Source organism: Acinonyx jubatus, chromosome A2 (assembly GCF_027475565.1).
Source record: "Acinonyx jubatus isolate Ajub_Pintada_27869175 chromosome A2, VMU_Ajub_asm_v1.0, whole genome shotgun sequence".
Classification (NCBI taxonomy): domain Eukaryota; kingdom Metazoa; phylum Chordata; class Mammalia; order Carnivora; family Felidae; genus Acinonyx; species Acinonyx jubatus.
In genome coordinates, this window is record NC_069383.1 from 145,903,634 (window position 1) to 145,919,109 (window position 15,476).

At 47.7% G+C, this 15,476-nt stretch overlaps 1 protein-coding gene across 13 annotated transcripts in view; it reads right to left on the reverse strand.

The window, feature by feature from the left end:
* Window positions 1-15,476, reverse strand: part of DOCK3 (dedicator of cytokinesis 3) — a 561,979-nt gene that overhangs the window by 9,539 nt on the left and 536,964 nt on the right. For 11 of the 13 annotated variants that reach the window (XM_027038830.2, XM_027038823.2, XM_027038822.2 and 8 more), the window contains 11 exons: window positions 14,097-14,183; window positions 12,612-12,716; window positions 8,605-8,746; window positions 7,405-7,571; window positions 7,175-7,261; window positions 6,524-6,703; window positions 5,808-5,891; window positions 5,569-5,685; window positions 3,501-3,622; window positions 2,088-2,226; window positions 1,418-1,565 (listed from right to left, as the gene is read on the reverse strand). In XM_027038830.2, the coding sequence (XP_026894631.1) occupies window positions 1,418-1,565; window positions 2,088-2,226; window positions 3,501-3,622; window positions 5,569-5,685; window positions 5,808-5,891; window positions 6,524-6,703; window positions 7,175-7,261; window positions 7,405-7,571; window positions 8,605-8,746; window positions 12,612-12,716; window positions 14,097-14,183 (1,378 nt within the window). The remainder of the gene's footprint in view (window positions 1-1,417; window positions 1,566-2,087; window positions 2,227-3,500; window positions 3,623-5,568; window positions 5,686-5,807; window positions 5,892-6,523; window positions 6,704-7,174; window positions 7,262-7,404; window positions 7,572-8,604; window positions 8,747-12,611; window positions 12,717-14,096; window positions 14,184-15,476) is intronic. The other 2 variants (XM_027038825.2, XM_027038824.2) reach the window with 1 other exon arrangement.

Genomic DNA, 15,476 nt, shown 5'->3' on the forward strand with positions numbered 1-15,476 from the left:
CCAGATCTCTCTCCATCTTCTCTCACAGGGCCTACTGCTGGTATGCTACATACTGGCCTATGGTTTTCTCCAGATAGGCCTGCACATGGATTGCATGGATGGTGTAGCCTAGAAGTGAATTCCTGCTCCTTCTTAGCTGCCTCTGCACTCATCACCATTCCCAGCTTTGGGAATGTTTACTTTTGTACTTAATGTCTACTCCAGAAAGGGAAGGGGCTTCTGTCAGCCTTTCTCTATATGCTATCCTGGAGTTTGGCCCCTGTGATAGCTTGTCTCCAGAGATGGCAACCACCAATGCCTTCCCTTCAAAAACACACATGCCACTCTTCACATCATGAGGTGCAGTCTCATTCCCCACCTTGGTCTCTAGGTTGGCCTTAGTGACTTGACTAGTTGACAGAATGTGGCAAAAGGACCATTATGGGTTTCCAAGGCTGGGTAATAAGAAGCCTTGCAACTTCTGCCTGGGTACCTTAGAATGCCTGTTCTGAGAAAAATCAGCTGCATGCTGTGAGAAGCCCGAGGTACAAGTAAAGACCCTCCAAAGCGACTCTGGTGGACAGTCCCAGCTGAGCTGCCAGCTGCCATCTTGGATATGCAGCCTAGCTGAACCTTTAGATGATTCCAGCCTCAGGTGACATCTGACTGCAAGCTCATGAGAGACTGCAAGCCTGGAAGCAATAGCCAGTGACCGCCTGGTGAGCTCAGACCACTCCTTTCTGTTGCCATCCTGCACAGCCACCCTGAGAAGCACTAGATCCTAGTCACTATAGCTGATTGCCATCCCACTGCAAATGCTTCTGTCTAAAAGGGTGGAGAATCAAATTTCACTGAGAACTAGGATCAGATTGTGAAAAAGATGCTGGCTCAGAAAACAATATTGAGCCAATGAGTAAGAAATCAGGCAATAACTGGCAAAGTAAATAGCTTTTCACAGAGCCATCTCTCCTGATTACGCCTTTCTTAGCTGACAAGGTCTTTTTGGTTGCTGTTCTTTTTTAGAATAATATTTTCCAGGGTTAAGTTTAGCCTTCAAATTTAATTTTCATACTGTGCATTCATCCTCAGTTCCTCAAGATAAGACTCATTGTTGCCTTAACTTTGATTTTTATTCTTGCAAATGTTTCAATGGAAAAGAACTGAGCTTTCTCCTGGGCCACATGTCCTCTTACTGAGGTGGAGATGCGACAGCCAGCCACCTCTGTGGTAGCGTAGCTATAACCGCTACTCAGGGCAGGGTCTGAAGCCAGACAGAGAGACTGCTGAGCTGGGAACCCTTGAGTCCTTAGTGCTAAAAGGGGAACATTCTCTAAGTCACAGGGCCGCTTTCAAAGACAGAGCCACAGATGAGAGGAGGACAAGTGGGGCTCATGAGGCCCTCTCCTCCCTTCTGCAAGCAGCGCCCTGCCCTCCTTACCTCGGGCACTGGAAGGGGCAGAGGTAATCATCTGGGATGGTGCTGAGTGAGTGGAACTCAGGCTGGAGGAAGAAGGGCTTGCCTGGGACGAGGACAGAACAGAGACGTTGGTGATTGAGCCCTGGTACCTGGGGTTGGGATACGCGAGCTGCAAAGGGAGAAAAATCAGCAGGATAGAGGTCTGAATGGCCAGGATTGTAGGACTGGCCCAGAGTTGGCTTCTTCATGCCATGAGGTGCCCAGACCCAGTGTCTGATGAGGTACCCTGGGTCCTGATGGGGGCCAGGATGGTGGCTGGCACTACAGGTCACCCTCACCACCCATGGAGCAGGGCTGTTGGGTCGATTCTAATGGTGGTGCCCATATAGGATGCAGGACTTAGCCATCAGAAATGCCAGGAAGGAAGGCAATTTGGCAGAGGATCTTTCCCATGGGATCTCTAAGAGCAATCATGACTGAAGCTAGATTTCCTTCTTGGAAAGTAGTGCCTGGGAACTTTATTGACATGGGATAGAGTGGAGGGAAGGCAGTTTTACTGGCTCTGGGTATTCTGATTTCAGAAACTAGAGAACTAGGCAGGGGTATGAGCCCTCAGACCAAATCAGCCAGCAGAGAGGCGAGTCCTCCAGGTACGGTGCTCTCGCCCACACTCCTTGGACAGCTCTGGTACCTGCATATGGTGGTATAGATCCTCGGGAGCCTCGCCCATGGAGCTGTCACCCAGAACCACCACGTTTCCTGCTTCGCTAGATGCATGTGAGGAGAGAGAGGATGACGAATGGCGACCTGTGCCCATCAAGTTCATGGGGCTGCGAACAAGAGTGGGAGATAGGGAGGAGTCAGGCGGGGAGCTGAGAAACCTTGCTAGGTGGTAGGGGGACAGTGTAAGGGTGTGTGTGAAACAGTCACCCCTAGCCTCAGATGACACTAGTTTAGAGGGTTTCAGAGTTAATGCTTATACCCATTTGAGGCCTGGGGCAGTCCTGAATCCCTGCCTGCTGCTCAGAGGCCCCTGTTCTGGCAGGGCCAATGGTAGGCTGGCAAAGTCTCTATTTGGAGTTAAATGGTTTTTGGCCACTCCATCTGATTATATAAATAGTTTTTCAGTTAGGAGGGATGAAAGTGATATGCTCAATCAGGTCAAGGATTCCAGGTCCCCTTCCTATGCGATGTTACTCTGAGCCAGTAGCCACCCCCTGCTGGGATTTGCTCCTAGGCTCCTAGGCCAGGGGTATCTTCCTGGTATGAGGAAGCTGTCAAAATAGCTGGCTCGGAACCATCTGTTGACTTCTTTCCACATCTGTGGTCACAGGCTCATCAATACCCTCCTCTATCAATAGTAGGCAGTCCTTTTCATTCATTCCTTCTTATTTATAAAGGCCCACTCGGTGCTAACTTACTACTTACATTGGAAAACAAACCCAAGTAAGGGGCTCCTCTCCCTGGCTCCTCCTCTGATCTGGCCTTCCTGCCCTGGAGGCTTGGAGTATCTTCAGTTGAGTCCAGACAGACCAGGACTCCTGAGTTCAGAGTAGGGACACCTTGATGTGCTTCCATATCATCATGTCGTTCTCTCCCTTAAACTGACTGGTGATCCTCATTCCCCTTGGGATCAAGTCCAAAGGCCTGAATGAACATGGCCCATTTAGAGCTGGAACTGGCCCTCTTCCATGCCCTGGAATCCTGCATTCCAGCCACAAGACTCTGCTGGTAGGGCTGACCAGGCTGGCTTGTTCATATCTTGAGATGCCTGCATACGTTAGTCTCTTTGCCTGGATCTTGTTCTATCACCCTCCTAACCCCATCCCATTTCTGCCTCACAAACTTCTACTTATCCTTCAAGACCTACCCCAAATACCCCCTCCTCTATATTCTCACAGTACCATGTACACTTCTCTCTCTCTCCCAGGATGACTGGATGTGACCATGGGTCTTATGGCAGGAGCTGTGTGTTTGGTGTATGCATGGGTCAGAGGGTATGTGAGTGAATACACACACCTACTATTTCAGGCTTTCTTGCTCTGACCTTTGACATCCAGACTTACCTCCATGGAGGGGACCCTCCCCAGCTCTAAGGCCGTACCTGTGCCGGTGGGTCATCTTGATGCTCTCAGGGCTCATGGGACTATGGGATGCTAGGACATTTCCCCGTGGGGTGCTGGTGCCTGAACATGCAGGACTTAGCTTGTCCAAACCCGGAAACTCCTGTTGAGAAATGAATGTCCCTTCATCAGAGTAAACAATGAATAAGTAATTAAGGGGTGAGAGGGAAGGGCTGGCTAGTGGTAAAAATGTAAAAGAAGAATGTAAAAAGAAAAAGAATCAGATACTTTTGGCAGAACCTGAATTGCTGACTTCTTTTGGACAATGGCCCCTTCATGACTAAAACACTCTCCTGACTGCACTGGAGTCTAGACCAGAGGCTGAGAGGCCTTGGGTTGACCCTACTAAGAGAACACATCTGGAAAAGGCTGAAGTTGCTCTGAGTTCACAGGAGTGTGTTAAGAGGCATTCTTGGTATAGAATAAGTGGACTAAGAGCTGAGAAGCAGGAGAAGAGGAGTTGATTAACAGCTGCCAGTCAGTTTACATAAGGACTGGGGTTGGGTTTACTGGACTGCTAAATGGCCCAACTCTCAGTGTCCTGGGTTAAGTTGCCTGTGACACAGTTTATGGGGACAAACGATGTAGAATCCTGATGTGGGCCCTAAGTCCTACTGGGGATATTTCTGAGCTTGGCCTAAAGAAGCAGCAGGTTTTCCATGCCCTTCTCCCAAAACACGCTGAAATGAAAAAGAAGGGTAAACTGGAGAGGACACCTCCATGTGTCCTGGAGACCTTGATGTATGCGGGTGAGTATTTTGTGATCTTTGCTAAAGTGACCCAACAGCTTTGCATGGCAGAGAACATCTCCTGTTCTAGTGGTCAGGCTCTAGCCTGCTTGGGTCACTTGTGGTGATGAGAAAGTTCGCACATAGCAGAGACTAACCAAGAATGAGAGGTAATAGAATACCCATTAGATTTAGTGACACTACCCAAGTTCTTCACTAAATGGATATTTTAATTTTAAGGTAGAAACACAAAAGACTTTCACTTTCTCTGCATGTTTCACCCTGAAATACCATGGGAAGATCATTACAGAAAGGAGAAATTTCAGGCCCTATAGGCTTTCCTCTGAAAAATGTGCCCACTTCTCAAACTACAGACAAGCTTCTTTTTCTCTTTTTGGAGTCCATGCTATCTACAACTGGGCAGGAATGGTTGAGACATGCACTGGGGGCCACCAGCATCAAGAACAAGGCAAGTCAACCCCAACAGGTTAGGGCACTGAGTCTGAGTGGTCCAGCCTCTCTAGGGCCAGTGATTATCCCTGAAGAGGAGCCTCTTGTCCGAGATGGCCTTGCCTAACACCAAACAGCTCTATTTTCCTTGTCACAGATAATAAGGTTCACACCTCTTGAGATCTGGCACCCAGACTATTTAGCAGATAGGTTTCTCTCGAAACACCTGGAGTCAGCTTTATTGTTGAAAATGGGGTGAGGGCACATAAACAGGGGTTTCAAGACCACCTGGGCCCTGTTCTCTGCCAGCCAGCATTCCCTGTGAGACTGCTGAGGGGAAACTAGTCCTGGAATACAGGCTCTGCTTTTGCTTGTGTGAATCCGTCTTTGGGCCAACCCTGCTGTTGAAGCCCAAGAGCCAGGTCAGAGTCGGGAGAACTTCTGGAGCAAGAGGGCATGAAGATGGTAAGGGAAAGAGGGAAAAGAGGGAGATGGGGAGAGAGGGCTGGCTCAAGCTATGTCTTACCTCTGTAGGTTCTTGGGATGAAAAATATCTCCAAAGAGATATCTACATGTGGATCACATAATTTAGCTCTTTTCTTCCTCATGTGAAAACCTCTCTTCACCAGCACAGTACCTTGAAAAACATTCTTTGCCCTTGAATCTGACTCCTCCTCAGGGAGGGGAGTGCGTGAGGGGATCCTGGGCATCCTTCCCCTGGATAGAACACTCACCTCTGCCTCTTGTCCCTCTGTGGTGGGGACAGCTTTTCCTTCACATTCCCCCCACCCTTTCCTTTGGCTTGTTGCATAGTCTGCAGGGAATGGCATCTGGTTCTACGGCAGCAGGGGCATGACAGGGATCAGCTTACATGGTAGAGGCTGGCCCGCATCATCTGGAACTGATCAATTAGCTTCTTATGCAGAGGGCGCATCTCTGGGTGCACAAACTTCTCATGAACTGCGAGCCCAACTCCAAGGACATGGACCTATTAGGGTGACAGATAAGGCCACTCTGCAAGTCAGGGAGTGGACCTTGACAACTGCAGCCATCCTGTGGTGCATAGCTTTTCCCTCGTGGCCACTGGCCTCTAAGCCCTGTAAGTCATACCTGCTCCTGCATGAGCTCCTTGAGCTGGGTGATCTTCTCTGCATCTCCTGGGTGCTTGGCAATATAATCTTTGTCAAAGAAGGCCTGAGAAAGGAAAGGCTCAATCAGGAAGACTTCCCAGGAATACCCCTTAGAGGGGACCCAGGAAGTGTAAGTCTAAGGTACCATTTGAAAGGAAGGTCCTGACTCCTCACAGGTATACACACCATCTCCAGCCTGGCCTGCTTGGACCTCCTGCAATCAGAGGTATGTTTTTTTTGCATCTAAGGACTGAAGGTGGTCAAATAATCTAAGCCTGGGTACTGGTCCCAGTCCCTCACAGAGCTTTGATGGTCTGGGTAGGGCAGGTAGGGCTGGTGGCCAGGGTGTAGGGCTCAGTCTCTTAGATACCCACAACTTGCTTCTTGTGAAGGGCTGGGCTCCAGGGCTCCTCTTGGAGGCCATTTAACATCCTTCCCTAATCATATGGATTACTCATCTGTCAGAGTTCAGAGAATAAAAAAGAAGAGACGGTCCCATAGGAGAGCCATGCCACAGAAACGAGGAGTGGTAGTGAGCCTCATGCCCGGGACCATCCTCCAGTCGGCTGAGGCACAGCTAAGGGAGGGCTAGCTGGGAAGGCTGCCCTAGAAGGCTGGGGTCTCAAGGAGAGGTGCCTGAGAACCACCTTCTCAGCAAGGCTGCCTGTTGTGGGTTTGGTCCAGGGCCCAGCTCACCTCTTGGTATCTTGCGACACCTCCATTGACAGCGGCATCGATGACGCCATTCAGGCACATGCTGAGCAGATTGATGTTGCCATGTGCCTGTCTGTGTTGATACTGGCTAATCAGGGCCCGTAGTTCCTGGTTCTTGTTCTCAACCACTTGGATGGCATTCTCCAGAGGGCTCACCTCCACCTGAGGGCACAGGGCACACAATGTTGTCCCAGGCATGATAACAACCCCTTCTTCATAATGATCCTGAGAACAGGGATCTAAGGCCAGTGATGCTGATTCTCACCCTTGTTCCTGTGGACTTAAGACTCCCTGACCCCTTTCAAATGTTCTCTTCTGATTTTTAGGCACTTAGAAGTATAGTAAAGAGTGAAGAACATCAGTTTTGAAGTCAGAGAGCTCTGACTTCCTGAACCTCAGAGAATAGTTTCCACATTTGTAAACTGGGAGATTAAAAATATCTGCTCCCCTGGTGTTGTCAGGATTAAAAGGGAGAAGATGTACAAAGCTTCTGACACAGGATTGGCCTGTGGCAGTCTAGGCCAGGCAGGTGGCCGAAGCTCTCTTTCTGTCTTTGGTCCTTAGAGAAAGGTCCCCAGAGCCAGGGCTGAGGGAGCAGCTGTGAAGATCAGCTCCATCCAAAACGTGTCTCACCAGTTCCCTCCTCTCCACTTCGAACCACCGAGAGATGCCAGGCAAGCTGTGGGTGAGGGTCAGTGTGGTACGCTCGATCCACAGGCTCTGTAAGGATGGCACAGACAGGGACAGGCCATTAAGCAATTTCTTCCACACCTGCCTGCTTGAGGGATGAGACAGGGACAAGATCCTGAGAAAGTGGGGCTTGCCCCTGGCCCCACTGCCCCTACTTTCCCACTGTTGTTCACCTTGAATTCATTCTCCTTGTCCTTGGGGCCTTTGTGAAAAGGCCTGTCGTACCGGAACTTCCTCACATTGTTGACACGGTAGAAGCTCTTGACGCGATCTGGGACCCTATCCATTTGCAGGACATCCACATAATCTGGAATGGGCGTCACCGCATAGATCTGCAAGTCTGGGCAGGAAGTGAAGGGGAAACCCAGACTTGCCCAAGGGATGGATCTGAATACTGACCCCTGTCATCACCCAAAGGAGAAAAGAGCCCCATAGCCCCTGTTCCCTCCTGGCAGCAGCAAGGAGCAGGACCCTTGCGCAGACTCAGGCACAGTTAGACCAGATTTCCCTATCTGCACCCTCTTCCCGCTCTAGCATTGAGCCTTCTGAGCACTCAGCCAAGGTGAGATGTCAACAGCCAAGAAAGAAGGGAAAGGGGTCAGAAGAATGCAGGTGGCCACACCGCAGGAGCAAGAAAGTTGCAAAGGCCTAAGCCTGCCCAATGTAGGTAAACTGTATTTACTGCAGAACAATCTTTTAATAAGAATACTATTTGGGGTCTTTGTAGAGAGATAACATGGGAGTCTACCTGTTCTCCCTCCCTGGAACAAGCTTACAGTCATGGTGACTGTCATGAGGTCTCCAAGGAAGCTGTGTGAGGGGGATGAGGGGGAGGCCAGTATTTGTATCCACACTTCCAAGTACCACTAAAAACACAGGCACTCTCCATCTCCTTCCCCATACCCTCCATACCCACTCCCAGGGCTGTACCTCAGTCCTCCTGACAAAGACTAGGGATAATAACAGATGCACACAGGAGTGGAGCAGGGGATAGAAATGGTAGTTATCCCTGTGGCAAGAGTTCTGGTGGGATCCCGAATTACCCTGTACAGTGCCTGCTTCTGGATGCCTAGGCAGGTCCTTCACAGGGCCAGGTAGGGACTTAGGTGATGGTAGCAGCCCAGCCTGAGGGATGAAGGTCCCGCAGAAGCTCTGCTTCAGGCACCCACAGCTAAGAGCATGCCATGCTTCTTCTGTACAAGGCTGCATGAGGGTCCTGCTAAGTGTGGGTTCAGTGATGAGGACATATTCTGTTCAGGACTTATGGGTAACTTAGCCTGTAAGACCAACAACATAGCATAGGGGCAGCTGACTGGGTGGGCCTCACCTCCAGGACCCCAGCCCGCCTTCCCTCGCCAAGCATAGAAAGATACACTGGGCATCACACTGCAGGATGGCATCGTCAGGGTGGTTGGGGTGCTGCATGGCGACCGCCTGTGGGAACTCGCTGAGCATCCTCTGCTGGAAGGCCTCCAGCCTCTCGTAGTCATGGCCCCGGCACACGTATTCTTTGTTCTGCCACAAACAAGAGAGCATGCTCTATGCCTTGCCCATAGCCCCCACCTCCACATGGGTGTCAATAGCTACTTGTGTCACAAGCATGTCCTAGGAGCCCCTGTGACAGGCATGGGGCATAGTACTCAGACTCTGCCCAAAGGGAAATGATGATCCAGAAGGGAGAGGGACAGAAAAAGGGAGACTTGCACTGTGATGTGGCAGCCGGGAGGCAGGGCACAAGTTGCAGGAAGCAAAGGAGGGAGGGCGCCTTACCCAGGAAGGGGTGAGAGGTGAAGGGTGGGATTTTAGAAAAGGCCATGCCTGAGAAGAGTCCTGAAAGGCCCACCTGGGCAGCTCTGAGGGAGGAGTGGGGAAGGGTACTCTATGTGGGCACAGTGACAACAAGGGCAGCAACAGCCTGTACAGGAAAAGGTTGTGTGTGGAGAGGTGGGAGGGTGAGGAAGATGCCTGCAAGGAATGATTTCCAGGGGTGCCACCACATAAATCTTAACAGGGGGGTGACCAAGTGCATGCTTTTGAAGGGCCACTTTGGTTAGTGGGAACAAACAGTCCAAACATTATTCAGTGTCTAGTAGGGATTCAGTAATTATTTACTACATGGGCAGTAAATTCCTTTGCAATTATGTCAGCAGAACAAATAGACATCATCCTAACTACACATTTCTTAAAACCCTGTTAATACCATATTTGGTTTGGGTTAGGTCTCAGTTTTTCTTCTAGTGGGCTGCAGTAATAACAGGGCCCCCTCAACCCTGCTATGCTTACCTCACAGCTGGTCACGAGTGAATGGAACACTTCTCCAGCCCTCTGGTGATATATGTCTGCCTGCCCAACTACCTCACTAGATCCACTTTGACAAAGTTGCATCAGGCACTGGCAGCCCTTCCTGGCATGTCTTCAGAGGAAGAGAGAGAAGTTCCACAGGGCCAGCCATATGGTTACTGGTACAGGGATGATTATAGGCCAGGTCCTGGAGGACTTCACACCTTTTGGAACAGAATTTCTGCCCCCTTTTCACCTCTCCTCTTACTATGGGAGAACTCAGCTAAGGCTGGGCCACATGTCTGGATGAATCAGAATGGAAAAACAATACCAGAAGGGAAGTCACGGTCAGGAGGAGCAGGCTGGCCTCTCCAGTGAACAGACCAATAGTTAAAGGACAAGAGACATTTCTAAGTCCCTTGCTTGATAAGCAGAACTGACAAAGAAGATAATTGTAAATAATTGGTCTTTTCATATCAACTCAGAAATGTACAACCCTCACCAGTATCTGTTCCTGGGTCAAATAAAGAGAAACAGAAATTCCCCCAAGAAGGGAAGGCTGGATGTTTTCCTGTCCCTGTGCAGATTAGTAGATAATCACATTTGCAAAGCAAGAGAGGCAGATGGTCCAGGGAAACCAAGCTGACAGAGCTAAAGTAATAGATGGCCTATGTGTTCAAGGAAGGTGAGGGAGTAGCCTAGCCTTCTGGGGAAGGCCCAGCAGGAGGAAGGCACATAGCATTGACCTTGATGCTTGGTTGTCAGTTTCAAGTTGAGGATGCCCAGCATCCTCACATGAGACAGATCCGGCTGCTGCTGCTTTGTACTTTGTCCTTGCCATTTACCAGGCAAACAGCTACCTCTACTGGGACTTACTACATTTGCCAGAGATGAACTGAGCAGTGGAGGGAAGGGAAGGCAGCATGTGGCTAGGCCAGGCGGATCTGCATGCAGGAAACACAGCTCCTAGGGAATGCCCCTTGTGTGGAGACAGAGATGGACTGATGGGTGACATTTCCTAACACCGATTGTTATTCTTCCTCCCTTACTGGCACTGCTGAAACCACATTTGAACATTCAGACTGTCGCCTGCAAGCATTATTTGGATGGCTCAGATGCAGGTTCTATGCCAGGTCTTACTTGTCAGAAAGCTCTGAGTACCCTGAGACACTGATATACCCTGTGACATAAGCATGAGTGGTGTAAGCCAGGGCAAACCACGATGGAGAACTCCTGTTTGAAGGGGAAAGAAATGAGGATACCAAGGGCCTGATTTTGTAGTATCCAAAATAATGATGTTTTAGAGTACAATCTGGTTTATGATATACAAATTGTGGGACTAAACAAGGAGAATAAAATAGTAATAAAGCGTACTTTGCAAAGACAAAATGAGAAAGAAGTTACAAGGCCAGAATCATTAGTTTGTCTAAGGACTTTATAGAGATGCTTTTGGTTTCTTATTCTTGTGTAATTCCTTCTTTCTCTTCTGCTGACCTCTACTTCCATTGCTTTTGTATAATCTCTTCTGGTGGGGGCAGCAAATATGCCACTTCTGAGATGCCTGAAGTGGAAGGTCCCTAGAGAGTGAACAAGTCAAGTCTGGTCCTCCTGAGGAGACCCTCTCCTCATTCACATTCTGCTGCTAGAAACATTCCTGTGGACTGGAATTGGAGCCTTCCTGCAGGTCACAATTAGGCGCAGTGTACTTGCTAGCCCTGTCAGTGTTACTAGTTCTGCAGAAGTCAATTTTCTTTTTCACCTAGAATGATTACTGCCTAGGAAATGTGAAAGTTGATCTGCCTTACCACCTAAAATGTGGTTAGCCTGGACTCTTGCTAGCAGACTGGCTTTTTTAAAAATTTTTTTATCTTTTATTAAAAAAAAATTTTTTTTAACGTTTATTTATTTTTGAGACAGAGCATGAACAGGGGAGGGGCAGAGAGAGAGGGAGACACAGAATCTGAAACAGGCTGCAGGCTCTGAGCGGTCAGCACAGAGCCCAACGAGGGGCTTGAACTCACGGACGGTGAGATCATGACCTGAGCCGAAGTCAGACACTTAACCGACCAAGCCACCCAGGCGCCCCTGGCTTTTTTTTTTTTTAAAGGAGCCACTAAGCCCAACTGACCTGTGATGTGATACCAAGCTCATCATTGCTCACTGATGAAAGGAATTTTTCCAATAAGACAGGATCCCAAACATATCAAAGGGATTCTATGAACTTTCCCAGCTGCTGGCTGAGACTTGTAAACATGGAACATTAGGAAGATATTGGGACTGGGGACAGTCAGAGCTAGTGTTAGGTCCCAACTGCAGCCCAAGGCCCCTTCATCAGCACAGCTTCTTTTAGGTCCCCTGAGAATGATGAATCCCTATGGGCTGCAGCCTACAAGCCCAGACTGACTTTTCCTGGAGCCTCTGGCTTATGTGGAATAAAGAAGAGAATCACAACTGTTCAGCTGGTGTCAGTATGTCTATAGTCAGTCATTCCTTCTCTGTTGGTATCCCACCTCAGCCTTCCAGGTGGGAGAAATGGCTTTCACTATCCAGGGATAGAGAACTGGCTGCCAATAAAAGGCTTTCCATAGCCAGATCCCATTTGACAGCTCACAAGCTTCTCTGAAATCAACAGGTTCTCAATCCTGGCTACAGAGCATACAGTGCAGCCTGGTGTAGAGCCATCATCTTAAATGACAAAGCCCAACAGGCCAGCATCCTGTTTAGGTCAGGGTTGTACCGGTGTCCTATTCGGCTAAAAATAGTCACAATGGAGGATTACAGGCATTGGAACTATAAATTGGAAGGCTTCTAGACATACCTATGGGTCATTCTCAGACCCTGGTCATTTCCTGCAGGAATTTGGTTGATTTGGTAAGAAAGTCACCCTTGTATATTCCAGGTAGCTACAAAATAGTACAGCAGAGTAAAACAAAATCTAAAGTTGGGAGCCAGTCCAATCAAGTAAAGCCAAAAGCTTTTTGTTGACTAGTTAGTCCTTCAAAAAGTAGTATTCAGTAGAACAGGGGAAAAGATAAAAAACAGGTTATAAATGAATTACTGTGTAAAATATAAGTTCTTGTGACTACCTGAATGGACTCACCCGAAGGAAGAAAGGAAACTTCCTGCCATAGAAGCCGACTCGAAAGAACTCAGGCTCCAGGCGTTGCTGCTCCATGATGTTGTCATAGTAGCTGGCCTCCATTTTCTGTGAACAAGAAAGGCAGCTGCCTTTAGGTTGGCCTGACTACTACTGGTGTGCAAAGCAAGTTCTCCCAGGTCCAAGTAGACACTGTCTTTTGGAAAGACTGTGTGAGAAGTGAGCCCCTAGCCATGGTCAGCATCTCCCCAGGTTGCCTCATAATGGAAGAGGAAACCCTCCTCTTCCATCATCCTCTGATGGTAGGGTGGGGACAGCAGCCCAGTGCTCATAATGTCCTACCCAGTGGGTGGGCCCAACCTGATACAGATCCAGGCTTCCTGAACTTTCAGGGGGCACAGGTTTAACATGAAATTTTTTTTGCCCAGGGATTTCTGTTTTTGACTGATACTCATTACACCAAATGACTTCTAGCTCATGTTAGTTAATTGGTGGCTAACAGCTATTCTCAGCACCATTTTCCATCAGTCTAACTGCATTGCTCTTGCTCATCTATCATCGGACTAAAGATGCTAATAATCACAGTGAGAAAGTCTCAGTTGCCAGCATCACTGGTACTGGTTCCAATTTAGGAGATTTTAAACTTTGAAAGTTGAACCAATATCTATGATTTTTACCAACATCAGTAAGTTTCTTAGTATTGGCTGACCTGGCTTCACATTCAGAAAAACTCACTGAATTTTGACTGGGAAGATAGTTGTAACACACTAAATCAAGCCAGCTTGCTGAGGAGCAGTGGCCTCCAAAGACCAGTCAAGAAGCTACTTCTAGAGAACTACATCTATTATAAAGATCCAAATATCCATCTGGATCAGGGAACGTGGCACAGCTGGCCATGCTGCAGAGGGTGCAAGAGGAGGGTAAGCTGACACTGCTGGCTTCTCTTTGCTATTGAAGTTTGTAGCTGTTATGGCTCAGAATCCAGCACCAGCAGCCAGGAAAATCTGGTGGAGACCTTCAAAGTCCAAGGGACATTTCACTTAATTTTTGAATATTTTGCATCAAAGAAGGGAATAAGAACAAGGTGCTTGAAAGTGACCACAAGCCAAAGCTGGGAAAGATCTTATAAAGTTTTCATATGAAGCATCCCTGAGCAAAATCATTTTAGGTGAAGCTTCTTTGTGAAGGTGAGCTGCCATCTCCTCTGTGAACTCCCCCTTCTTATCCTGCATATGCTGCTTCTCCCTTCCCCCAGCACCAGTGGCCCTTGGGGTCTGGATCATATAATCATTTGTCAGGTGTGTGTTTTAGTTCCCCAGTCAGACTGCAAATATCTCAAGGGTAGGAACCTTGGCCTCTGCTTCTCCTGTACATCCACAGCACTAAAGCAAGGGCTAGACCTGCAGTGAATGCTCACTCAGAAACGGATGCCAGGACAATGCTAGTACCTCCAGTCAGGGTTGGGTTGGGGGAAGAGACAAAGCTCACCCGAATCCAGCTGAGGCTCTGATAATCGTAGAGGCTCTCGTATTGACATGCCAGCTCCCTGCACAGTGGGATTCCAAACTCCCAGCTCTGTGTTGGAAATAGGAACAAGGCTTCAGCACCTCAGACATCCTCAGAATTGCCCAGACTCATCAAATACATTAGAGGGCACAACCAAAGGCCCCCTGCAACTCATCTGTCACAAAGAACATCTGCTCAAGATGAGTCTGTGGAGCACAACACACAGTGCTCTGGCTTTCTAGCTCAAGGTTGTCACTTTGAGGTTTCTCCTCAAATGTCTCTATCTCCAAAAGGCCATTTCCTGACCACCTGATCAAGGACAGGAACTTCCCCAGCCATTGTCTGTTTCAGTACTCCCAAGTTATCTTTAAAGGTATTTACTTTTTTGTTGTATTAATCTCAATAGATGATAAACTACATGAGGGCAGGGATCCTGTTTATTTACTTTATCCTCAGAGCCTAGACCAGTGCCAGGCATGAGCAGATAATAAAGATTTATTTAGTAAGTTAATGAAGGAAGCAATGACTTTTGCTTTTATTTAAATTCCAGTTAGTTAACATACAATGTAATATTAGATTCTGGTGTACAATATAGTGATTCCATGCTTCCATATAACATCCAGTGCTCATCACAGCAAGTGCACTCCTTAATCCCCATCACCTATTTCATCCATCTCCCCACCCACCTCCCCTCTGGTACCACCCGTTTGTTCTCTATAGTTAAGAGTTTGTTTCTTGGTTTGTCTCTCTTTTTCCCTTTGCCTGTTTGTTTTGTTTTATAAATTCCACATATGAGTGAGATCATATGATATTTGTCTTTCTCTGACTTATTTTGCTTAGCATAATACTCTCTAACTTTGTCTGTGTTGTCGCAAATGGCAAGATTTCACTTTTTTTATGGCTAATATTCCATTGTGTGTATGTATGTGTGTGTGTGTGTGGGTGTATATATATATATATATACATATATATATATATACATATATATATATATACGTATATATATATATACATATATATATATACATATATATATACATATATATATACATATATATATATCAATATCACCTCTTCTTTATCCATTCATCTGTCAATGGACACCTGGGCAGAAACAATGACTTAAATTTTTTCTTAAATGTTTATTTATTATTGGGAAAGAGAGAGACAGAGTGTGAGTGAGGGAGGGACAGAGAGGGAGACACAGAATCTGAAGCAGGCTCTAGGCTCTGAGCTGTCTGCACAGAGCCCGATGTGGGGCCCAAACCCACAAACCATGAAATCATGACCCGAGCCAAAGTCAGATGCTTAACCGACTGTGCCACCCAGGAACTCCAGAAACAATGAGTTTTGAATTAAGAT